At 33.1% G+C, this 23908-nt stretch overlaps 3 protein-coding genes across 5 annotated transcripts in view; 1 reads left to right on the top strand and 2 right to left on the bottom strand.

Annotated features, from left to right (window-relative positions):
* The window catches only part of LOC110998380 (cyclin-G-associated kinase), a 34708-nt gene that overhangs the window by 6295 nt on the left and 4505 nt on the right, over positions 1-23908 (top strand). Inside the window, exons 6-19 of one of the 2 annotated variants that reach the window (XR_006750732.1) lie at positions 3005-3224; positions 3531-3648; positions 4466-4684; positions 5134-5297; positions 6083-6166; positions 6418-6523; positions 7117-7274; positions 7844-8052; positions 9658-9905; positions 10282-10438; positions 10931-11252; positions 12901-13093; positions 13816-13977; positions 14512-14839. Coding sequence is in view for 1 of the 2 variants with exons in the window: in XM_022267017.2 (XP_022122709.2) it covers positions 3005-3224; positions 3531-3648; positions 4466-4684; positions 5134-5297; positions 6083-6166; positions 6418-6523; positions 7117-7274; positions 7844-8052; positions 9658-9905; positions 10282-10438; positions 10931-11252; positions 12901-13093; positions 13816-13977; positions 14512-14622 (2471 nt within the window). In the remaining variant the exon portion in view is untranslated. Of the gene's footprint in view, positions 1-3004; positions 3225-3530; positions 3649-4465; positions 4685-5133; positions 5298-6082; positions 6167-6417; positions 6524-7116; positions 7275-7843; positions 8053-9657; positions 9906-10281; positions 10439-10930; positions 11253-12900; positions 13094-13815; positions 13978-14511; positions 15818-23908 lie in introns of those variants that run through there. The other variant, XM_022267017.2, reaches the window with a different exon arrangement.
* Positions 17206-23810, bottom strand: LOC110998384 (pre-mRNA-splicing factor ISY1 homolog). The gene is made up of 7 exons (XM_022267020.2): positions 23651-23810; positions 23363-23385; positions 23053-23216; positions 19545-19748; positions 18491-18640; positions 18088-18179; positions 17206-17390 (listed from the first exon to the last, which is right to left on the bottom strand). Exons 1-7 carry the CDS (start codon positions 23651-23653, stop codon positions 17235-17237), a joined length of 792 nt encoding a protein of 263 aa, XP_022122712.2. The 5' UTR covers positions 23654-23810; the 3' UTR covers positions 17206-17234.
* Positions 20197-23041, bottom strand: LOC123689862. 2 transcript variants are annotated; one of them, XM_045631598.1, is made up of 2 exons: positions 21227-23041; positions 20197-21156 (listed from the first exon to the last, which is right to left on the bottom strand). In XM_045631598.1, exons 1-2 carry the CDS (start codon positions 22533-22535, stop codon positions 20561-20563), a joined length of 1905 nt encoding a protein of 634 aa, XP_045487554.1. In that variant the 5' UTR covers positions 22536-23041; the 3' UTR covers positions 20197-20560. The 2 variants fall into 2 exon arrangements, with proteins under 2 accessions (XP_045487554.1, XP_045487553.1); XM_045631597.1 differs by having other exon boundaries at positions 20197-21159.

The raw sequence follows: 23908 nt of genomic DNA on the forward strand, positions 1-23908 counted from the left end.
TATCATTAGTACACATTATTTACATTTTCGATATTTCTATTTTAAATCATTTGTAACGATTGATTAGATTTTTATTTTTATCACATGAAAACAAATTATCGATTCAATTCTATTTCTTGCTAGATGATGCATGTAGTCTAGTCGCTTGTGTTTCAAATTGATTTATTGCATGCATTTGTTAATTAAAAAGTCTTCTAAAGTTCGATGGTGTTTTAAAATATCGCCTAAAAATGACAGATGTATGGAAATATTTTGTATTAGAAGACTTTTTAATTTTGCCTCATTCTACCTGCCCCTTACATATCACATTTTCTTTTCATTTTAGGTGTTTTCAACTTTTTCGGATGCCCGATTGCTTTCTCCTTTAAATGATTGGCGCATGCTACATCCCTTGAACATGGAGCTCTTGCTTGCTAGATTACGGATATGCTCGCAATGATGAGTATTTTTTCACTTATTAGCTATGTTTTTTTAGAATCATATAACATTATACTTTTTGTATAAACTAAACGAAAACTTGCGGTTTTCGCTGATTTTATATTCGGCTCCTCGTATGTATATATGCGATATAGTTGAATGATATCTATCTAATTGTTATTAGGAAGAAACCGGTATATTAATAATACATAACTAAAACGAAAAAAATCATTTTATCATGTCTCGCGATTTTCTATCTCCTGCCTGAACGGGATCCTCCAACTTTAGTACTTCAGCCTTCTCTTGCTGAGCCTAAGGCCGTGAAGGTATGCGGTGCGACGAAGACGCGATACTGCGGATGTCAGTATCCTTTGCCGTCTTTTTCATGTCTCTGTCTCATTTTATCAGTACATCATGGTACTGCGTCTCTGTCACACCGCAATTTACACCTTAATATTGAATGACATTCAACTCTTTAAAGCAGTATTCCTTATTTCAATCTCTGTTTAACATAAACCCGCATTAATGAAACTTAAATTAATATTTGTATTGTGATCATTGATAGTGCTGTGAACTAAGTATTTCTCGTTCACTAAGTTATTTAATTTTTAAAATCTTTTATTTATAATTAAAATAACATTCCCAATTATTAGAGGCAGTATTACTGTGATGAATTTTTGTTGACCTCAAACGTTTTGTGAGAAAATTTACTATATCGGAATAATTATTTTGAAATTAAAAAAATCATATGTTAGTTTATTTTTAATATTTAATTTGTTACCGTTATGTGATAGAACGTTAAGTTTTGAGAGATGTTGCTTTTTTATTTAGTATTTGTTAAGGAAACAATATTTTCTAAACATCACTCTAAGTTAGTTATCTAATAAGTTACCAATCGCTTAATATGAAAAAAATCTAAAATTACATTATTATGTAATGTCTATTATAATTTGTATTTAATTTTATTATTTAGGTGCTGAAATTACTTGAAAGTATTCCGCATAACAATAGTATTGACGTGGTACAGTTTTCATCGAGTTCTATCCCATCTATAGAAAAGCTAGAAGCTTTTATAACTTTACTTTTAAATTATGATTTGCATGTATTGCATTTATGGGCTATACAAAAATGAAAGCGATTTTGACTTGTGCACACGATGACGGTCTGATACGGCTAATGTCAATCGTCAATGTCATTGTCATTTTTACAATTAATTTATATCATTGTATTCGCAATGCAGCCCAGATCATGTCTAACCATAAATTTTGACAATCTCAAATCGTTATCCTGACATCTGGTAAGAATCAAATCAAAAAGTTACCGGCGAATATTAATTATATTATTATCTCAACAGTAGTATAAGATCAGATATTTTGCTTAAGTAAAATATTCATTACTGTTACAGCGACTATTAATGACATTAAAAATCTTGGCAAGGTAAATTAATAATATAATGTGCTTATTTATTAATGAATATAATAATGAAAGCGAAAGGTATTTTTCCTATTTTGAGGCTTAACTATTTGTATAAATATACATTGCTCAAATATCTGTCTTAGGATAGAACTTTAATAATAAAAAGAATCGGACAGAAGCGTAATTTCAAGCGATATGTTTCTCAATAATTTCCAATTTACATAAGAATAATGTATAAATAGAAACCTTGTTATGCTAATTCTGATGCAAATCCCTAATTATTGATGATGATGATGATTACAATATTAAAATAATAATAAAAAGTTTAAAATTAAAAATCATTGTGTGTATCCTTAAAGATTAAATGTTGCTAAACCTGCAGCAGCCAGCAGTCGATTTCAGACCATTTGCGCGATATGCATCTGCAATTACCCATACGCGCATTAGCGATATGATTCTAACGTAAATTTTGCGATAGTGCGTCAAATATTTGTTAACAAAATTGTAATTTTCAAAACCAAGTGCCAAAACGCCTGCTGTAGTTCAAAATATCACATAAAATATTGTATTACGTTAATTCGTCTTTTGGTCGCGTAGCGTGTGTTGTAACAGTTTTGTGCATCAGAGTTAGCTATACGTATATAATGTATTGAGCACTTAATTGAATTACTAGCTATTGTAATTAATTATTCCGTCATTGTAATGACACTGTTAAGTAGTGTATAGGCAGGCAATATTTTTGTTACTATTAATATAAGTTTAACTTTGTACGATAAATATTTTAATCAATAAATATTTAAAATTAATTTTAGTTTTATTTTGTATTTATTAATGTTTTGTTTATTGTAAGATTAACTGTTTGTTCATAGAACAATTGATAGTTCAAGAACCTCGAAGATTTTTACCTCTAAAGATGCGTTATATCTTGCCCATTATGACTGGTATTGTTATTCTTGGCTATGTTTCTTGTATTATTCTTATTTTCAGCTATAATGCTCGCTTAACATAGAATCTTGACTTTTATCGTCAATATTTGTGTTTTATCTTCAGGGCTCCCATAACCTTTAAAAAGATTTTCATTGGAATAGGATTTAAGGTGTATATATACGTTGTCTAGCTGTGTGTGTATGTGTGTTGTGTGCTGAATCTTCTAATTGTAAATATCTTTCAGGTGGGAAGGATAATGGTCCGAGCGTTCCCGAAGCACCGAACCCCCGGCCCCCAGAGCCAAGTCGGCCTCCGCCCCCTGCTAGACCTCCAGCTGCACCCCATTACATGCCGCCGCAAGTTCCAGCTTCAGGTGGTTTATTTTCATCAATCAAAGATGGAGCTGGTAGCTTTCTTAAAAATCTGAAGGACACCTCGTCGAAAGTTATGCAGACTGTTCAACAGTGAGTTTTTTATGATTATTTGATGTTTACAAAAATATTGATTTTTCGGAAAATATTATGATCGCGGTATCAGATGGCGAATGACAAAAGTCTTAAACTGTCATCGCCTTCATAAACTCTAGAACAGTCTAAGAGTAAATTAGCTCCTTTGTCAGTATATATTTTTTTCTTTTGACAGATTAAGTAGTTCGCACTTAACTCTATCCTGAACTTGTCTCTGAATCCCCCTTAGACTTCTACTAAGGAAGTCATTACTTTATATTACAAAAATTCCAATAAATCTAAGCCAGAACAATTTTCTTACAGGTCCATAGCAAGGGCTGATTTGGATATTAGCTATATAACAAGTCGTGTTATTGTTATGTCCTACCCGTCGGATTTACTTGAGAGTGCTTATAAAACTAACCATATTGAAGATGTTAGAGTGAGTTTCTATTTGACATGGAGTTTTATTTAGCATTATTGTAAATGTACTTATGAAATATTTAATTTTTTTGAAGGAATGTTAACTGATATTCATATTTAGATAAGTCATATTTTTATCAAAACCCAAATACAATATATACAAAGATGTATCAATGTCAAAATAAAAACTTTATTTTTAAAGTCAAAGTCAAAATAACTTTATTCATATAGGAAAACAAGGGAAAATAAACGTCAAAAAAGAAGTAACAATTCTATAATTTACTACCAGCTCGCCAGTCAAGGCGTAGAGCGGGCAAGAAGTGACAAGAAACTTTCCGCCACTCTTTTTAATCGCTATGTTTTAAGTCATACAAATTGTTCTGTGTTGGGTCCGTTCAAGTAGTACGTAAGCAGATTTACTGCATTTCATTCCCCGCCCCCCGAAGGGTAGGGGAATGAAATGTTCTCTTGTCAGATAAAGTAAGCAATGCTCTGAATAATATTAGTACCTACATAAACGTATTATTTTTTTTTACCAAATCCTCGATAATGCATTTCGTTTTCAAGCATAGACAATGTGTGCGTAATACGTGTAAAAAAGTAATTAATAACTGTTGACTTAATCACCAAATAAGAAAATCAAAGGCGGGGGAGAAGTCTTTATCTCTCCCCCCCCCGCCACTATAGTGTTTACGTAATACTTGAAACCAAACAAACATACAATTAAAGATACATGCAATCAGAGACTGGAACCCATATAAGATACCATCGTTCCTAGATTTTATTTACACTTGCAAAGATTAATTATTTTTATTATTGATGGTGGTCTTTTTCAGTTATATCTCGAAAGCCACCACCCAGGTGGAAAATACTGTGTCTATACAGTTCATGATGCGAAGGCCCGGTTTCCGAGACGGCAGTTAGTGACGGATACGTCTGTGTGGCCAACTGAGGAACATCGTGCGCCGTTATTAGCACCATATTACGCGTTATTACAACATATGTATCAGTATTTGGGAAAGGACGACAAAAGTGCACTCGTTATTGCGTGTCCGGTGAGTTATATATGTCATTCTCTAAAATTACGCATTCAGATGACTGCATAAGGTTATTCTTTACAGTATATAGATGAGTTGAACAATGATGATGAAGATAATAAACTATGTAAAAGGCAAATAAAATTATACTATACGGCAAATATGGATTTATATATATTTTTTTATTTCTACCTGTCAAATAAAAAAATAAAGTGCATGCGTACATAGTGCCCAAGTCAGTAGTTAAACTTCTTTGTAAATTAACTTTTACTGAGGTATAAGCCTCAATTGATGATCATGTACTAGTATATGATCACGCTATGTATTTGTATATCTATATTCATACTGTTTACATACTATATACGTGCAACCACTCACATACACACACAATTTCTGGAATGGTCTATGAGGTTTTAATTTATATTACCTACGTTTCTAGTTCTGCCATTTAATGAAACTTTTTTCAGGATGGTAAAACAAGATCGGCGATGCTTCTATGTGGTCTCCTTCTATACGCGAAATTAGTAACGGTCCCCGAAGACGCGCTACAAATATTTGCTGTGAAGCGAACGCCTATTAATATGTCGCCAAGTCAGCTACGATACTTATACTATCTTCATAATATAGTCAGGTAGATATACATTTATATTTGGAAACTTTTCAATGAATAGAGATTTAAATGATTAGAGATTATTGAGATAATAATACGCGTGTTTTAAAATTATTAAATGGAGTCAACTATTAAGACTTATTATTGAAGTCATAACTCCTTATGGAGGGTAAACCGTTTCGTTACGTAACGCGTTACGGCGCCAGTCTGTGTAGCTTCCCTTTCTCACACGCATACGGCAGCGCCAATGCACCTTTCTCACTCTAACGCGCAGCACTAGCCGTTTTTTGGTCATACGCTTTTCTCATTCTGCTCAGTCAGTGTTTAGTGTGCGTTAAACTAAATAATAACCTTACATTTATTTAAGTTTAACTATTTCAATATTAAATAGTTCAACGTAGTTTAGTTCAAGTTCATCACTTGACTCGGGCGTCCCGAAACGCACACAAACGGGTCGACTTATCTGACATTGCTGACCTTTTTGTATTTATTGCTTTAAGTTGCATTTATCATAAAATATTTAGTTTAAACGAATTCCTTTTAACACTACAAATAACACATTAGCTCTAATAGACAAATAATAAAAATAAATTATCATTCGTAAAAGTTATAAATGAAATCTCAATGATTAATCAACGGTAAATAGATATCTATCATTCCCTGACATATACAAGTAGGTGACTTGTATCTCTCTTATTTAAAATAATTAGAGTTTTGCCGGGAATCAACTTTAGGACCTCCAAGTTTCTAACATAGGAGCTGTATTACCAAGACTGCATATTTTAAAGATTTCATTTTTTTTTCAGACCTGAACCCGTGTTACCACATTTTAGGCCAGTATCTTTAGTTTCGTTAACCATTCAACCAGTGCCATTATTTACGAAAGCCAGGTATGTATTTTTTCTTAGTTCATTCTTTATGTGTTGATGAATGAAGTCGTAGTAGACTTAATAGTAATCTGCTATCAGTTTTTGCGACCAAATATGAGTCCCTTCGATGTCGTTATAACACATTTTTACTGTATACTTCCAAATTGTCGTTCAAATATTTTAATATATTAAAATTATTATTATTATTATAGCATATTTATAGAAATTACTTTTAGATAAAGATTAACATTGCCAATAATTATTATTATCAGGGATGGCTGCCGACCCTACCTCGAAGTGTATAATGAAGACAGACTTATATCTCCTCCGCTGCGAGGCTACGAAAGCTTGCATTTGTACAATATGGCGGAAGGAAAGGTGATTATATCGTCTACATAGGCTAACACAAATTTTATTTGTAATAGAATTCATATAATAATGATTAGTCAAACAGAAATTAATCAATTTTAGTGATCTTAGTTGGTCCTGTTTTATAATGTCGATAAACAGAAATTTAAAATTTTATGTTACCAAAGCGTTGGTTACCTTCAATAGAATAAATATTTCTTAATCTGAAATACACAACTATCAGTGTTGTTTACTATTTCAAAAAATATACTTATTTATATAGTAAACAAATGTACACTTTATGTAAGAGAAAAAAAATAAAATTCAGAGGGAATTTTTTTTTATTATTTCTTATTTGACTATGTACAGCGCGTTGTTCTCCCTTTAATGTGTCTATTCCTCCGTGCTTATTGCTAGAAGAGAATTTAAAAATTTAGTTCCTTAAATTATAACGTATGGAGCAAATTCTAATGTTAGCAACTTGTTACAAGTATCAAGAGAACAAAAATGGCGATTTAACAAGTCACTTCTCGTTCGACGTCCATTTCTACTGCCGCGGTAATCTCTTGTTTTTGACACTCTCCTTTTTGGGTCTGGTGTTTTATAAGAATTCCTGGTATCAGGTAACACTGCCTGTGGATGCCACAGTGTCTGGTGACGTGGTAGTGGTAGCATACCACGCGCGACAACAGCTCGGACGACTCCAACGAGTTCCGATGCTGTCTGTCTCCTTCTATGCCGGTTTCTTGGCGTACGACCAGCACGTTATTAAATTTAATAGGTAAGTTCTACATTTATAAGAATTTTTGCATGCAGACCAAAATGCCATATGAAGAATATTACAATTAAAACGGCTGTAGAAATGTTTCTGAATGTTTAACGTCCGATTCTAATAATTAATCCATAATCTCAGATTGAAAAGAATCTGAGATCAGACCGTGACAGACGATCGAGCACCTATCTAATATCAATCCGTCGATTGGTTATTGGTACACTTTTGTCAATATTTGGATTAAGATCTTCTTTCTCACATGGTCAAAAATGGATTGAGATAGATCATTGGGTTTGGGCGTTAGTGAAATCAAGAATGTTTTCTTTGTATTGAAGACGTGTATAAGACGTCCGTCGGCTCCGCTATAATAATATATATAATAATAAGTTAATCTTCAAAAAATCTTAAAATTGCGACAGTTCAAAAAAAGAGGACGCGTTGCCAAGTAATGAATCACGCCGACAATCACTTTTACTGGGTATCACATCAAAAATAAAGCGTATCTTCACGCAAAGCAAAGTAATAACTATGCTTATTACAATTTGCGGGAAAGAACTACTCATATATAATTTTTTCAGATCTGAAATAGACGGCATAGATGAAGCATCACCCGTGAATGACCACTTTTCAGCGAATGTGTCCGTAGTAATAAGCCTAGTGGTTCAAAATGGCGAACGCCGCAAACCACGAAGCGATGTATGGGAAGAAGACCATTCCTTCCCGATACGAACGCCCGATGTATTATTCTCGTCTACGTTGGAGAGAGATGAAACTGTTGATAACTTTGGTAAGTATTTCTCGATTGTCGAACCGTCGTAGTTTTTTTAATAACCAATTCTACTTAGGGTCCTTGAAGAAAAGAGCGTACAATTCTTAAAAGGCCGGCAAGGCACTCGCGAGTCCTCTGGCATTGAAAATGTCCATGGGCGGCGGTATCTCTTAACATCGGATGAGCCTCCTGCCCGTTTGCCCCCTGTTCTATAAAAAAAATTACACAAACGTCTATTTGAAATAAATTTTTGAATTATGTAATGAAAATACATTAATAAACATTTTCTTAAAAAAATTTTTTTATAATTTCATTATGTTATATTTAGTACGTGTCGTAATCTGTTCTTTTGTGCATTACTTGTTTGAAATAACTTCGATGTGTTTCACATCCAGTGATGACATACCAGTCATAGTACTGCTTACAAAGTTTTTATTCAGAATTTGTATAACTGAATCAGTCTTGAAAAAGCGTTTGGCGGAAAGAAACGAATTTGTACTAATAATTTTGCTACGTGGCTAGGTTACTAACATTGAAAACTTTAAAACTGTAAAAAACTGCGGAAGATGTAAGGTTTCTTTTTGAAAAAATGGTTTAACCGTGTGGTTGAAATTTAAAAATCGACACTACTATGTAGATGATAAAATACCTTTCAAATTACGTACGATTTTTACAAGAGTCGCTTCATCCAGTTTCTTGATGAGTGTTTCTTAAGATAAGGTAATATGGAGGAGGTTTTTACCATGAAAAGGGTCTACACAAATACTAAAACGCTAATTATTATACTAACCCAACGTATATACTAAGAAATATATACTTAACAATTAATGTATGTATATCAATGAAGCTGATAATAATAATAAAGTCGCTTCATCGTTTTATTGTGTGTGTGTTATTAATAGATATATCAAAATTATATAGAATAATTTACTAGGACAAAAATGTGTTAATTTATCTACAAATTTTAATATGTATGTTATTAATATTCAGCTAATCTCCGACGCAACCCACCGGCGGTACCGCCCACAAGTATGTAACGCTTGTAGTGTGCATGCATTTGGGTTTATTTAACCATATTTTAAATAATACAATTAAGATTATTATGTTATATTTAGTAGTTATTGATCATTTCGTTCATCATCTTAAGCACTAAGGCAAATCTATTGAATCACGCGTTTTTAAAATGCAAGCATATTTTGGTTGTTTGAATGCCTTAGCAGTGATTTTTATAGTACGCAATTAACACTTGCTCCTGTAGAGAAAGGAATTTGTGAGGACACTGGCATGCCCTAGATATAAATCCATTTGACATTCTCTGTATTGTCCTTAGCAATATAAAACTTATATTCCAAACAACGTGTACATTAAAAATTAAATAGAAATCGTCTGGACATGCGTGTTCTCGAATAGAGCGCATCTCGCTTAGCATCAGGTGGGATTGTGGTCTAACGTCTATCCAGTTCTATATAAAAAATCTTAAAGTTTTCAATAAATTTATATTAAGTAAATTTTCGGTATTCGCAATATTAAATCCTGGAATACCTTTATGCTATTTTGATTAATTGTATAAGTAGCATTTAGATTTCTTTCCATACAGACAGATAAGTGACAAATATCTTTCAGTCACAGCGGACTATCCTCCGAGGGAAGGTGAGAAGCCGCCTCGTCCCGCACCCCCTTCCCCGCAACGAAACATCGCGCCCAAAGAATCCGCCCCAGACACAGATTTCCTCAATATAGCAAAGCAAGAGGAAGCAAAACCGAAACAATTGAAAAGCGAAGACTCGTTTGATTTCTTCGGAATGATGGAGAAACCGGCTGATGAGAGTTTTGGTGATTTCTTGAGTAAAAAGATTGAAGATAATCCACAGGTGAGTTGCAACTGGATTCTTTTACAGGTAAGGAGCTCATCTAATGTTCATAGGTACCGCCCGTGGGCACTCATATCGCAAATCTGTTCCGGCCTTTTAAGAATTGATTCGCTCTTGAAGTGGAATTGATTCGGTAAATATCAAATATCATAGTTATAATATTCGAATGGCAAATGGTTTAAGTCAAGGAAGGAAAAATTAACTGTATCACTGGAGCTATATAATTAAATGATTTGAGAAATAAACTGAACTTTCAATATATATTTCTGTATCGATGTTCATAAATGAACATTGAGTTACCTAAATAGATAAATGAATATGAATTGGACTATAGGGTCTGTCATATTTTTACGATGAACTTTTTTTACGGTTTCAGCCATTTTCTGAGAATATATTCGGAGACTTGCCCCCTCCGCCGACCAGTGTAGCACCAAACGCCAACTCTAGTGATCTCAATTTCGATCCGTTTGGTTTAAACGATCCTTTGCCGAAACAAGAACCGCTGTTAACCCCGCAATTGATTAAGGAAGAAGGTATGATGCAATCTTTATTGTTTAATTTTCTCTTAAGATTTTGTGTTTGTCTCAAATTATTGTAGACGAAAATTTTTTTTAACTTAAATTTATAAATTTAAATAATACATGAAATCGTGAAAGGCCGACAACGCACTTGCAAGTTCAAAACGTAGGTGTCTATGGCCGGCTGTAACACTTAACACGTTTGCCCTGTTTTATGAATATATAACATATCCAAAACAAAGACTTGATATTGATTATTTGTATTGCATAGATCTATTCATTAATCCTATCAAAATTTATTTATTATATACAATTAATTTAAATATACATATAAAAACTTTCAATTTAAATGAGTTATAAGAAAATATATATTTCTGCAAATTTTAATTATTTAAAAAAAATTCAAGTATGATTCTTTAACCTGTATTTTATCAAAGATTAACCTGTTTGATTTAAATATAAATTCTCAATAATAATAAAGCACATTATTGATATGTCTGCTTATAGGTCGTTCTCAAAGCGTTCCATTAGAAAAGGCGCAAGCGAGAAACGATCCTTTCGCTGATATCGGTTCTTTGGGGACGGGACTGAATAATCCTCCCAACGTAATACCAAACGTCGCCCAACCAACACCAACGGCCCCTGCGTTTGCCAGCGTCGGTCCTTCCCCAACGAGTACTGGCGCCGCATTCGCGAACGTTGGCCCAACGCCCCCAACTAATCCAACCGCATTTGCCAATGTCGGCCCATCGCCATTGGCTACTCCCAGGGCGTCTCCTGCGCATACTCCGTCGCATCGGGCGCATACGCCACAACAGCCCGATTATAGGTAAGCGTTTTTATTTGATTGCTTACAGCAATGAAATTTAATTGTATACATTTATTCAGTAAATACATACAATATCCTTACTATACTAAGCCAATACTATATTGTTTATTATTATTAAGCCTTTATTGCTGACACCCAGTATAATATACTGACACTTATTTAAGTTACATAAAAAAAACTTAATCTAATACAGTACTTGACTCGTTTTGGGTAATCAGCGTGTCCTATGACAAATAATGGCTCATTTTCGAAGCGATTTTAACCAATACAGCATTAATCCTTAACCAAGAAGATAAACGAAGATAAACGAAAATAAACGAAGATAAACGAAAATACACGAAGATAAACGAAAATACACGAAGATAAACGAAGGTAAACGAAAATAAACGAAAATAAACGAAGGTAAACGAAAATACACGGAAATAAACGAAGATAAACGAAAGTAAACGAAAATACACGAAAATAAACGAAGATAAACGAAAATGAACGAAGATAAACGAAAATACACGAAAATAAACGAAAATACACGAAGATAAACGAAAATACACGAAAATAAACGAAGGTAAACGAAAATACACGAAGATAAACGAAAATAAACGAAAATACACGAAAATAAACGAAGATACTCGAAAAAAAAACATGGTTACACTATTGTTAAATCGTTAAATTTGAAAATGTTACAAACTAGGAAATTTAAATACCGGTGTATTATTTAGTATGTGATCTCAATCAATGAGACATTTGAGCTGGAATTTGGGAAAATAATCCATCGGTATTTATATCCTTTCCGCTGATACATTTGTATGTATACGTATATTACGTTTGTAATACGTATTTACGTAAATAATTTTCCCAGTTATGCGTTGATTGACTCTCATCAATAAAGAGAACTGTTCGCATTTATAAAATCCAAACGCACAAATCAATCTTGTTGCGAACTTTCTGAGCTGCGGAAAATTGTCTTCATCACTACATATTATAAAACAAAGTCGCTTTCTCTGTCCCTATGTCCCTTTATATGCTTAAGGGCCTGTTTCACAATGTATGGATAAAGTGCCAAATAGCTTATTCGAAAGATAAAAGTTCCGAATAAGATACTTGGCATTTCATGACAAATAGCGCTATCTGACAGTCGTGAAACGCAAAAATACTGTTTATCTTACAAATAAGTAACATATAGCTTATTTGGAACTTATCCGGACATTGTGAAACAGGCCCTTAATCTTTGAAACTACGCAACGGATTTTGATGCGGTTATAATTACATTTTTTCCGCTTACATTGCAAACGCAGGCTGAACCCTACGAGTTTTATCAAAATAATGTGCTAAGTATTGTACACATTGAAAAGGTCTACAGAAAAGTCCCTGATGGTATATGTCTATCTCTTATGGATAACCCACATTTTTATATACAACGTTCACAGTTTTTCTGTAGTGTATTTAGTATCAGCATTGCACCCGTGCGAAGCCGGGGCTGGTCGCTAGTTATGTATATATCGTTTAACTAGCGGCCTGAAAGATATTCAGTCTCAGCGTTTGTTACAGCATTTAATTAACTGGCTGGCTAATATTTTGGCCATTCGTACGGTAGAGTCATTATTTGGTAGGAATAAAGCAAGGGATGAAAAATATGGCTTTAAATTTACAGCCGAAGCCATTTCGATGCTCCAAAAACAGCCGAGGAGAAAGTAAAGAAGCCGGCTGATGTGTTTGGCGATCTTCTTGGAAGTCAGGGATACGACTTCGCGAAACGTGACTCGGGTCCGAAGACAATGAACGCTATGAGAAAAGAGGAGATGGTCAAAGAAATGGACCCGGAAAAACTGAAGATTATCGATTGGGTATGATGTTTTTTACACTGTACACCATAGAGTAAATATGCGTTGTTTAGAATGTTTCAGTTATATAATTTTTTCTTTTCGTTTTGCATTCTAAGTATACCTAAGAATATATTAAATTAGAATTAATTGAAAAACAGTTTCAAGCTAAACAATTTCCGGTAATGAATAAAATTTAATAAAAAAATTTTGGCTGTGCACCAATGGACTTTCTTTCTTGCGCATTTAATATTCGCTCGAACGGTGAAGGAAAACATCGTGAGCAAACCGACATGTCTTAGAACCAAAAGGTCGATTGTGTCATTCACAAAAGGATCACCTTCTTGCCTGTCATATTGACTTGAATCACACAGAAATCTGGTGTCAGACTTGGTTGTAGTGCCACTGATTTATTATTTACTTATAATACTGTTTCATCACATTATTTGAATTACCTTTTGAGTTATACGTACAACAGTTATTAGACTTTATGAAATTCCTAGTAGACAAGAGATAATAAATTATTTATTTATTTATTTCTTTATTGTATAAATTAAATAGTAGAAGTTGGTATGGTGGAAACATAAACTGGACACAGTTTTTCTGTTTTTATTTTTTTCCGGTATTATTTTCGCTATGTAAATTAGATATAAGAAACAGGGTCAGCGAATACAGGGCTTTTATTATTATTAGCACACAGGAGTATAGATTAATGTTTTGTACAACTTCCTGTGTGTTTAAACCAGACGGAGGGCAAGAAGGCGAACATTCGTGCTCTTCTGTGTTCGCTGCATACAGTTGTGTGGGACGACTGTCGGTGGACACGATGCGACATGTCCCAACTGGTGACTCCCGCAGACGTCAAACGAAACTATAGGAAGGCGTGTCTCGCTGTACATCCCGATAAGGTAAATTGTCAGATTTAAAATTCTTATCAACGTTTAAACTGGACCAATTCATGAAACTTGTATTGTTTCCAAAGATATAGAAGAGTAAGTGACTTTTAGTTTGTGATAATTTTGTGGATAAACATACATTGCACTTGCACGTGTTTTAATAGGTCGTACTGAAATGATATTAAGAATATTTTTATTTTTTTGATGAAAATAACTGAATCGGAGAAATGTTTTTAAGGAATATGTCTGTTGTTTTTATTTATATAATAAAAGCAATAGATCAGTGATTAAAATTTAAATTTTGTGTTAATATATTAATTTAACAACTTAAAAGTCTTGTTTGCTAGTTTTGCTGATGGCTGGTAACTAACTCATCCGATTTGGAGTTTTTTAAATATTAAATTTTGTCTACATAATTAATAATGATCATCTCTTTGAAGATATTATTGAGAATTTTTTTTCTCATTTATAGCACGTAACTAAATAAGCAAGTTTTCAAGCAAGAAATTTCTGAAAGATAATTGCATAAGAAATTTTTGTTTACAGCAAATGGGCACACAGAACGAAAATATAGCAAAAATGATATTTATGGAACTAAATAACGCATGGAGTGAATTCGAGAATGACACCAAACAACAAAATTTATTCCAGACATAAATGCTCGCTGTCCTGCCCATTACAGTCCTGTATGAGAAGGAAAGCAATATCTAAATATACTCGATATTTTTGCTGCAGCTAAAACAATAAATATTCCAGGTTTTTTATGAGTTTACTTGCTTAGTTTGTACAAACATTCGACTCGAAATAGTTTAAGTTTGAGAGTGTTGCTAGTTTAGCATAATATTAAAATTATTTATTTCGCATTTCACTATAAGTACATTTAGGCGCAAGTTTTTATGTGCCCCTAAGACGAACAATTTTCTGTCCTTCAAAAATGTAATTGTCAAAAACTGACGTACACCTTCTATTTGTCAAAACGTAAACTGTGTTGAGGATACTGTCATAGATTATAAATCAGATAGTATTATCTATAGTTTAGTCAAATGTAGCTTTCGTATATAATTTAATATTGGATATGTTCTGTGCGTATCTAAAAATATAGATAGTCTGATTTGGTACTTACAATTTTGTGGTGGTAAACTGATTTTCAGAGATTCTATTATTTCTTTTGTGGCGAGAATTTAAAGACTAAGTTCAAGAAATTATTTAGTAATATAGTATTTTTTCTATTTTGCGTGTATATAGTTCAAGATTTATAGATAAGCTTTAGGTGCGCCCGCGCAACTGTTTACGAAACAATATGGTGAATGGTATATTTTATCATGTAAGATGTAGCAAAGTTACTCCTTTAGAACGAATAGTGGTTGGTAGTAACTCCTAAAAATTGTATTGAGCTTAACGTTTTATACATTCCGATGTCTGGTCAAATATGTTATTTAAATTTAACGGAAAAAGTTACGATAGAGTTGCCATGCATGTCACATTATTTTTTCCAGGTCTCCTTTATTTTCATTCTTTATCCTGTGGTTTCCGCATTTAGTATTATTCTTGAAAATTAGATTTTCCATATGGCAACTCTAGTTACACGCTATAACGTTATATAATTTAATTTAAACCAGTGCAATTGTTCCTAGAGTAATGTCTTATGTTGGCCTACAATGGTAGTGTTTATGAATTCTAAATGTATATACGTCGCATTAATTCGAGCAAATGTCAGAGTAAGACAACAATACATTTGTCTGTTCGTCAATGGTTCGAGGATGCACGAAGCGTGCCCGATCTCTGTATATTTTGCTTATATTTGACTATGTATATTTAACAAAGTTGTTCAAAATAAATATTATGATATACAGTGCTATTGTTTTATTTAACTTTTTAAAGATTTTTTTGGTTGTGCGTTCTGCTATACCCTTAAGTAAGTTGTATTGCTAAACTTTGCCTTTGCATTTTCCTAAAATTATTGTTAAAGAAATACAAATTCACGTACTATATTTCGTATCAGGGTCACGGTATACGGTCCCAGTAGAAAGTGTCAGCGACCCTGGAGCCTCTGTACCGCGGCTTTGTAGGAACCTGTCGAGGTATTTTTAGTGGGTATTGTTCGCCCAGTCTTTGAATAGCAGAAATTTTGGTGTTGGTCGATTCCAACATACCCCTGCAACAGTGCAGGGGATGCGCAAATTCATTTCTACCTCGAATATAAAAAAAAGGGTCACGGTATACACAATAGTAGCTCGTACGGCAGAGGAAAATGTGAAAAAACAGACTTGCGTGTATAAGGTAGGTATAGTCTGGTTACCTACTTGTCTATTAAGAAAATATCACGAACTAACAAACTAGCTGTGGTCTCTGGCTAGAAGCTAGAAGGCTACTGCTGTAGAACAGTATGCTCCTCAGCATAATGTTGAGCCAGGGCCAATTACACACAACACACGTTACATACTTAAGTACATAGTAGTTTAAAGAAAAAAATTGTTATTGCTCATTCCCTTTTTTTATTATGGTTTTTTTTTTGTGTTTCGTTAGTTATAAATGTTATCTATGTCAGCTCCAAAAAGTTCGACCTACAGGTTGAAGAATTTTTTGTATTCCATAAATGTTGTTTCAACATAAGTGACGTTGTAAAGCGTGATTGAATATCTCACTGACAATGTGTCCTTGCAATACAAGTGCCGCTTATCCGTTCTGTTTGTTGTTGGCATAACACACACACCAGCATATCAATTAATAGTATATTAATTGATATGCTGCATTACTAGTATATAAGGTGTAAATCGTTATGCCTATACTTTTAACTAGAGGCCCGTCTCCGCTTCGCACAGGTGGTAATTAATTTTTTGTAAATATTGATATGTTCCTTAATATAGTGGAAGATTTTTTTGCTCATTAAGTTTACGCAGCGCATGCGAGGAAAGATATTTTATAGGCATTTTTTTACACCTTAAGTAACATTATTATAGTGTTAGTAGGGATCCTTAATTCTTGAAATAAAACTAGTCTATATCATTCAGTGATAATGTAGCCTTCAAATGGTGAAAGAATTTTAAAAATCGGTCCAGTACCTTCTGAGCCAATTGTACAAACGTACTTACATATAAATCTTTAAATGTCTATAGCTTTTTTTAAAAATAAAAAGGCTCGATCAATACAATGTAAAATAAACAAATTCATATCAGTTTTGCGTAATTTTGTTTTTGTAATTAATGTTATTTTTAATTTTACGAAATGAAAACAATTTTACGTAAAAATACATTTATTTTTAACTAAGGTCAACTTCCTTCAATCTTTACATCGAGACATCCATATTTCTCCAATAACTCTTGTTTCTTTCTTCTGAGTAATGCTTCTTCTACATCTTTCTGTGAAGGCACTGCTACGTGTGAAACTAGCTTTTCTTCGTCGTCCTCAAGCCGTTTGTCTTCGGGCTGGAAATTACATTACGTATTAAATGATTATTTTATTATGGATTTTGTATTAGGTATATTATTTGGTTTTCTTATTATTTTATTTCCATCCTGATCTCAATAATGAGGTTTCTTCGACAGATTTTGAGAAAAGTAAGTACATGGATATTTCATCGTATTTTCAATAAAATCTTTGGTACAATATTTATTACTACTACGCACTACTTTAAAAAAATGTTCCTGTCTTATATTGAAGCTAAAATTAATTATACTAAGTACTAAATTTATTAAAAATCACTTTTAAGTTACTAGTAATATTAAAAATATTTTTAATTCATATGTATATATAACGTATAAACATTTTTATTTTTATTATCGCGCTACGTTCACTAGAAGCGAAGCACCAAATAAAAATGTTGCAAAAACCGATGAAATAATTCCTTCTAAGACCGTCTCTTAATAGTACGAAATTCGAATTAGTGCGTTCTTCTGTTATTTGCTAAAAACCAAATTTGTATGTAGTATATTTAAAATTCGGAGAATATATTAGATCTACCAAGCTGCTTATCAAAATTTTATTTTTGATTGATTTTTGGGAAAAGATTTCGCGCATTAATCCTGCAGCCGGATCTTAGACTATTAATTTCAATATCGTGTGTGTATATATATATATATATATATATACTATTAAAATTGAATTAAAAATGAACAAACTTACGTCTTCTGGATAGATATTCTCCTCTTCGGGTAATTCTTCTTCTGTGTTCTGCTCTTTATTTCTTTCCCATTCATCCATTACTCTCGCTATTGCTGAAAGAAAAACAAGGAGTTTTAATACACTGTATATTTCTATAACAAGACGTAACTCACAAAATGTTTGTGACCGACCAATCAGGAAGAACTTGCAGACAGTTGACAATTTGACGCGGGACAGATTGTAATTTAACGGTTTCACTTCGGTAGATTACAATATAGCGAAAAATGATGCGTTGAATTGCAATCATAATGATACGGTTCACAATCTATGGATAGTTTACAATCTTACTAGATAGATTGTAATATAACGATGTTTACAATCTTACGGTGACATATACATTTCATATATTCATTTTATAATTTACCATTTTTCTCAGCTTCCTTCTCCAACGGTTCCAGGAGTCCATCATCATCATCTCTGTAACCGTAGTAATCTGCGTCCACGTCACGCATCAGATCTGCGCGAGTTCTACGAGGCGGCGGCGGAGGCTCTTGCTCGAATAATTCTCTCACACCTAACATTTAGAAATAAACATTATTATTAAAACTCCGAGGTATCGCAAGTTTTGCAACAAATTCTGTTTATCGATATTAAAAAATAAATAATTCACCGAATTCAAACTGAATGAAAATGAACTGTTTTAAAGATCGTCTGGTATATAGAAGATAAACTGTACATAATGTTATTTAGAAAATCTACATCCTACAGACAGCAATGATGCTTAATTGTAAAATGGTCAAATTGAAAAATGATATGTGATTAACAATCTAACAAAAGTATGTGTATATACAATCGTTTTACTAATTGTATACAGTCGTATAAAACCATATCGATAATCAGATTATCTTAAAAAGAAAAAAAATATTAGTACTCAGTAAATTCGTAAATTACGGCAAGAGTATGCTGAAGTTTGAGAGTGGCACCTTTAAGAGACGTTCGGCGTGCTTTACGGCTGACAAAAAAAGTATAGATTTGTGTGGTATTTATTCAATTGCGCCTATTTATTATTAATTGTTGTTGTATTATTTTATATTGTTTGTTATGTAACTGTAAACAAAATAATTGCTGTGATCTGAGACTGATCTTATAAAGTACTGTATTTTGCCTGTTGTACTTTTTACTATTGTAATCGACAATCGAATAAAATTCCTACATATTAGGTACTTAATAACAACGTCATCGGCTGGTACGACTATCGTTTTATACTACCAATTATGAGTTGTCTCTTCCGTGTGTTATAACAGATTTTGAGAGCAATATTAATGTATTAGTATAGTTTCTCATGTAAGTGAACGCTCTTAATGAGAAATTAATAACTTAAAGCATAACTTAAAAAAATTACCAGCTAATTATTTCAGCAAATCTAGGAAACTAAACCAACTTGTAAAAATATAAGCTTAATAGAAATATCATCAAACCTGGTAAATCCTTGGCGGCGCCAAAATACTTGTAACCCCGATTTCCTGGCACTTCCTTGCCATCTTGGTCCAACATCCGCGGCCCGACTCTCGCATGGTCCGGCCCACCTAGTGATCTTATCTGCACTTCCCAATGACGCTTTTCGCGCATTAACTTGTTAATTTCGTCATTCAAATCACGTATCCGAAATTCTCCAAGTCCGGCTGAAAATGGTTATATTCTAGGAAGTTACAATTATGAATATCTTAATATATATATTTCTTGTGTGCGTGTGTATGTGACTGAACTCCTCCTAAACGACTGGACCGATTTAGACGAAATTTTTTGTGTGTGTTCAAGGGGATCTGGGAATGGTTTAGATTCACAATTTTGTCCGCTGGACAATGTTTTTTTAATTAATTTTCAATTTATTAGTTGTTGTTGATTTTGGAATGTTTTACATTGGATCCGACAGACGGCGCTACCATCGCACTGTCAAATTTTAAATAATATTCGAATTTTAATTTTAGTCTGTCCCGAAATTTAAAAAAAGTTTTGTTATCATTGTGTTATATCGTGTGTGACCATGTGCTGGATCGTTAGATATTGTCATAACATTTGAATAATAATTTTCATCAAAATGGCTTATTAAAAATTGAAATTTTGAAATTAAAGACGTGTAGACAGGACAACGTCTGTCGGATCCGCTAGTATGGATATATAAAGGGAGGATAAATGGAGGTAATATGTAAAGGGAGGATAAAACTTGCTGAGTTTCTTGCCCGTTCTTCTCAGAACAAGACCTCCTGGTAGTCTTGCGAACGGATGGCGTAGTTTTGCTCTTTCGCGAATTTTGTAAACGTTTTTGACATTCATAAGCATGCCTTAGGTCGCATCTGGACTGAATAAATGATTTTTGATTTGATTTGATTTGAATACTAAACACAATAAAAGAAAAACGAACAAGTGAAAATCGTCTCAGACTGTATTATGTTTAATGATTCGAAAATGACAAATGCATTTATTTATTTTATTCTTATTTTTTATTCTTCTTGGATTTCTTGGCGGTCTTGCTTTTACTCTTCTTCGCTTTTAAATCGGTTTTACTTTTCGTCTTTTTCTTTTTACCCTTTTTAACGTCTGATTTCGATGGTTTACTTTTAATATCGCTAGAGCTACACTGCTGGGATAAATTATTATTAATTATGGGTTGCTGTGGCGCCTTTGGAGTTATGAGCTCAATTTCCAGGTCTGTTTTCTTATCTTTTGTTTCCAATTTCTTTCCTATTTTCAGAATAAAAACATCTTTTTGGGGGTGTATTTGTTTCGACATATTCACTGGAACTGGGCAATTACTTGGTGTTATGTTAATTATCCTCCTATCTTTATCTGGTCGCTTATCTTGTGTTTTATGAGTGTACATTAAGTTTGATGTATAAGTGTTAGAGGCTCTGTCATTTGGCAGTTGAAACTGAATTTGGTCGCCAGTGTTATACGGAGTTTCTTCACATGTACATAATTCTTGAATCCTATCGTATTTTCCCATTCTATCGACTTTAGTGCTTTTGGGCACCCGTATTTTTAATTCGTTAGAGTTCACCTTTGCAAATATTTCGTCATATTTGCTGGGACCTTCTAAAACAGAATGTTAATTAAGTGCCGCATTGCAAAAAGTAAAAAAAAAATTCTGGATCTAAGTTACCTTGATTGTATATGTCCTTCTGTTGGGCACCATATTCTTTAGTAGTATGAGGAGAGAAAGTCGACAACTGTGAAACTGGACTTTCTGGTCTTCGAGAGGACATCGTGTGCATACTACGCGGTACCTCGCGTCTTGTGAGGTCCTCTTCGTCTAACAGTACTTTGCCTTGGCAGTCCATCTCAACATTCTGACATGCGTAGAGAGACATTCCATTATCTTCTTTTCGAAGATATGCAGTTCCTTGCGGTTTTGATGTCGCGCTAAAAGCCGTAGTAATTTCTTTTCCAAGGAAAGACATTCGTGTCGTTATTTCTACCATCCCGATCGATTCGCTGTGGTCGCTGTCACCACAATATAAATAAAACATTTGTTTCGATAGCGGCGTAGAAGTTGTACATATAATATTGTCTGTCGGCTGTTCCTCTGCCCACTTCTTGCATAATTCCTCTCTTAGTTTGGCGAATTGTTTTGTGTAGTCCATTTTCGTTTCAGCAATTTTAGTAACACAGTTAGAGCAAGGAGGTTGCTTGGACATTTGTAGACTTACGACAAACTCCTTAATACCGCAAATTTTATCGTATGTCATAGCAAATAAGATCGATTTTCCGACGTTTAAGTGATCAAAGTCAACAACTTTTCCATAGGACATATCGTAGAGAACTATTGGTTGCTTTCCAAGAAAATTTGCAGCAATGACAAGATTGTTGTAATCCAACTCAAAGCAATCACATTTCATATGTATTCTGTTAATGATAAGCTCAATAAGAAAAAGGTGATATGGAAAGTTAACATCTTCAATATCTTCGGATGCAAGTACTTCTTTAGTTTTCGTAATATCATCGCTTAAACTTTTTATAGATTCTCTTAATGCATTAGCTTCATTTGTTAATTTCTTTGTCATGTTAGCTATTTTATCTATGTTGTTTATAACAGGAACTGGACTGCGTGTAGTAATTAAATCTTCTGTAGATGGATCTTTTTCAAGTTCCCTGTTAAGAGTACTTGCAATGTCGGTTAACTTGCCTCCCATAGGAGATTTAAGGCTTATGCTTTTAGGACTTTGTGGACTGAGTGTTCTGTTTTTACGTTTTCCATCACTTTTAATTGATGCCCGTGGAGTACCTTTATTTGATGATAGCGGACTTGGCTTCTGGGTATTTAAGGTAGATAGGGATGGCATGTTAGGAAAAGCTAATGTTTCGTTTTCAGCCACTAATGTCACCGGATTTTCTGAATGTATTACTGATTTGTCCTGTGACTTGATACTTTCTTCGTGAGATTTAGGGTCTTGTAAACTAATTTGGTCCATGTTAGTGTATGCTCAGAATATAGCATAATTTGGAAAATTGAAACATAAAATTTTGATGACAGGTTCAGCTATTTAAAAATGACCATGGCCTAATAGATTGTACATTAAATTTAAAATATGTATAAGTTTTTTTTTTGGTTACAGATAACAGTTATATTCAAAAGTTATAAAGTATAAAAGTAGTAAAAGTTATAATAGAATGGTTAGATAATATGACCCTGAACGATAGACCCTTACTGCAATAAAAAAATGGTAATCTAAAAATATAAAACAGTTAAGGTCTGAATTTAAGCTATAATATTAATAGAATAGTATTTATATTCAGTAGGATATGTTGTCAGTTAATATACATACATAATGTATTAAAACTTATTGTTATTTTACATAAACTAATAGTACAAGTAATCTGTGTCTACATCTACTTCCCAGAAGAGGGTTATTGTAATGAGATGTATATTATGATAACTATTTTTGTAATTCTAGTATAAATTGTTTTTGTATGTAGTTATAAATTTACCATTTTGTATTTGAGCCACTTTCTTAGCAATTTCCCTGACAATTTGGAGTCTCCACTTCTCGGCTTGTGGTAGATCATTACATTCTGATGCTAGGTATGGCCGCCGCTCGCGCTGTCCTCCAGCTTCTTGAACTTGGGCTGCCCTCCAGCGAGCCAAAGTAGTCCTAAAAAGTTTCGATTATAAGATTTACAAACCACTTACAATATATATGTTTTACTATGATCCCTTTCCTTGGTTTCTAAAAATAGTTATAATTTTGTACGATAATAAATCAATCAATATTATAAAGTATAAAAAAATTGCACTTACATAGCCTTTTCAGCATTTCTAGCCTGCAAACAAAAACAAACATAGAACATCAAGTATTTCAGTTATAGTACTTTGGATATTGTCATAAATATGTGTACATTTAAAAGAAAATTACAAAAATATATGTATAATAACGCAAATCACAATTATATGTTTTTATGATTTAATTTTGTTTTCCAACAGCAAACATAAAGTTTACTATAAAGATCTAATAAATAAAACAATAAATTAATATAACCTGCAAAGAACTTAATTAATATTAAATGCTACTTTCTACGATATACTTACCATTGTCAGTGATTTTATATATGCAATTCAATTTTCTGATTTATTGATATTCCTTTTAATTAATAATAAGTTTAAAATGTTTTATTATTTACTCCTGGAAAATTCAAACTGCTTACTACAAAGTACAAACAATCTAACTGCGTTTTTGCACAGAATACAGATATCCATTTTCCATAGATCCCTGGTTATATTAATCCATTATTAGTTTTTTACCACAGATATACTGTTTGTGTAAGCATACATACTAGACTGCTGGTT

The sequence above is a fragment of the Pieris rapae genome, chromosome 16 (genome assembly GCF_905147795.1).
Source record: "Pieris rapae chromosome 16, ilPieRapa1.1, whole genome shotgun sequence".
NCBI classification, from domain to species: Eukaryota; Metazoa; Arthropoda; class Insecta; order Lepidoptera; family Pieridae; genus Pieris; species Pieris rapae.

Coding starts and splice junctions, on each gene's coding strand:
- LOC123689862 (XM_045631597.1), bottom strand. CDS start 22,535: ATGGACCAAATTAGTTTACAAGACCCTAAATCTCACGAAGAAAGTATC. Junction 21,160..21,226: donor GAAGGACATATACAATCAAG/GTAACTTAGATC, acceptor ATTCTGTTTTAG/AAGGTCCCAGCAAATATGAC.
- LOC110998384 (XM_022267020.2), bottom strand. Junction 18,641..19,544: donor CGCCGCCAAGGATTTACCAG/GTTTGATGATAT, acceptor TCTAAATGTTAG/GTGTGAGAGAATTATTCGAG. Junction 18,180..18,490: donor GAAGGAAGCTGAGAAAAATG/GTAAATTATAAA, acceptor TTTTTCTTTCAG/CAATAGCGAGAGTAATGGAT.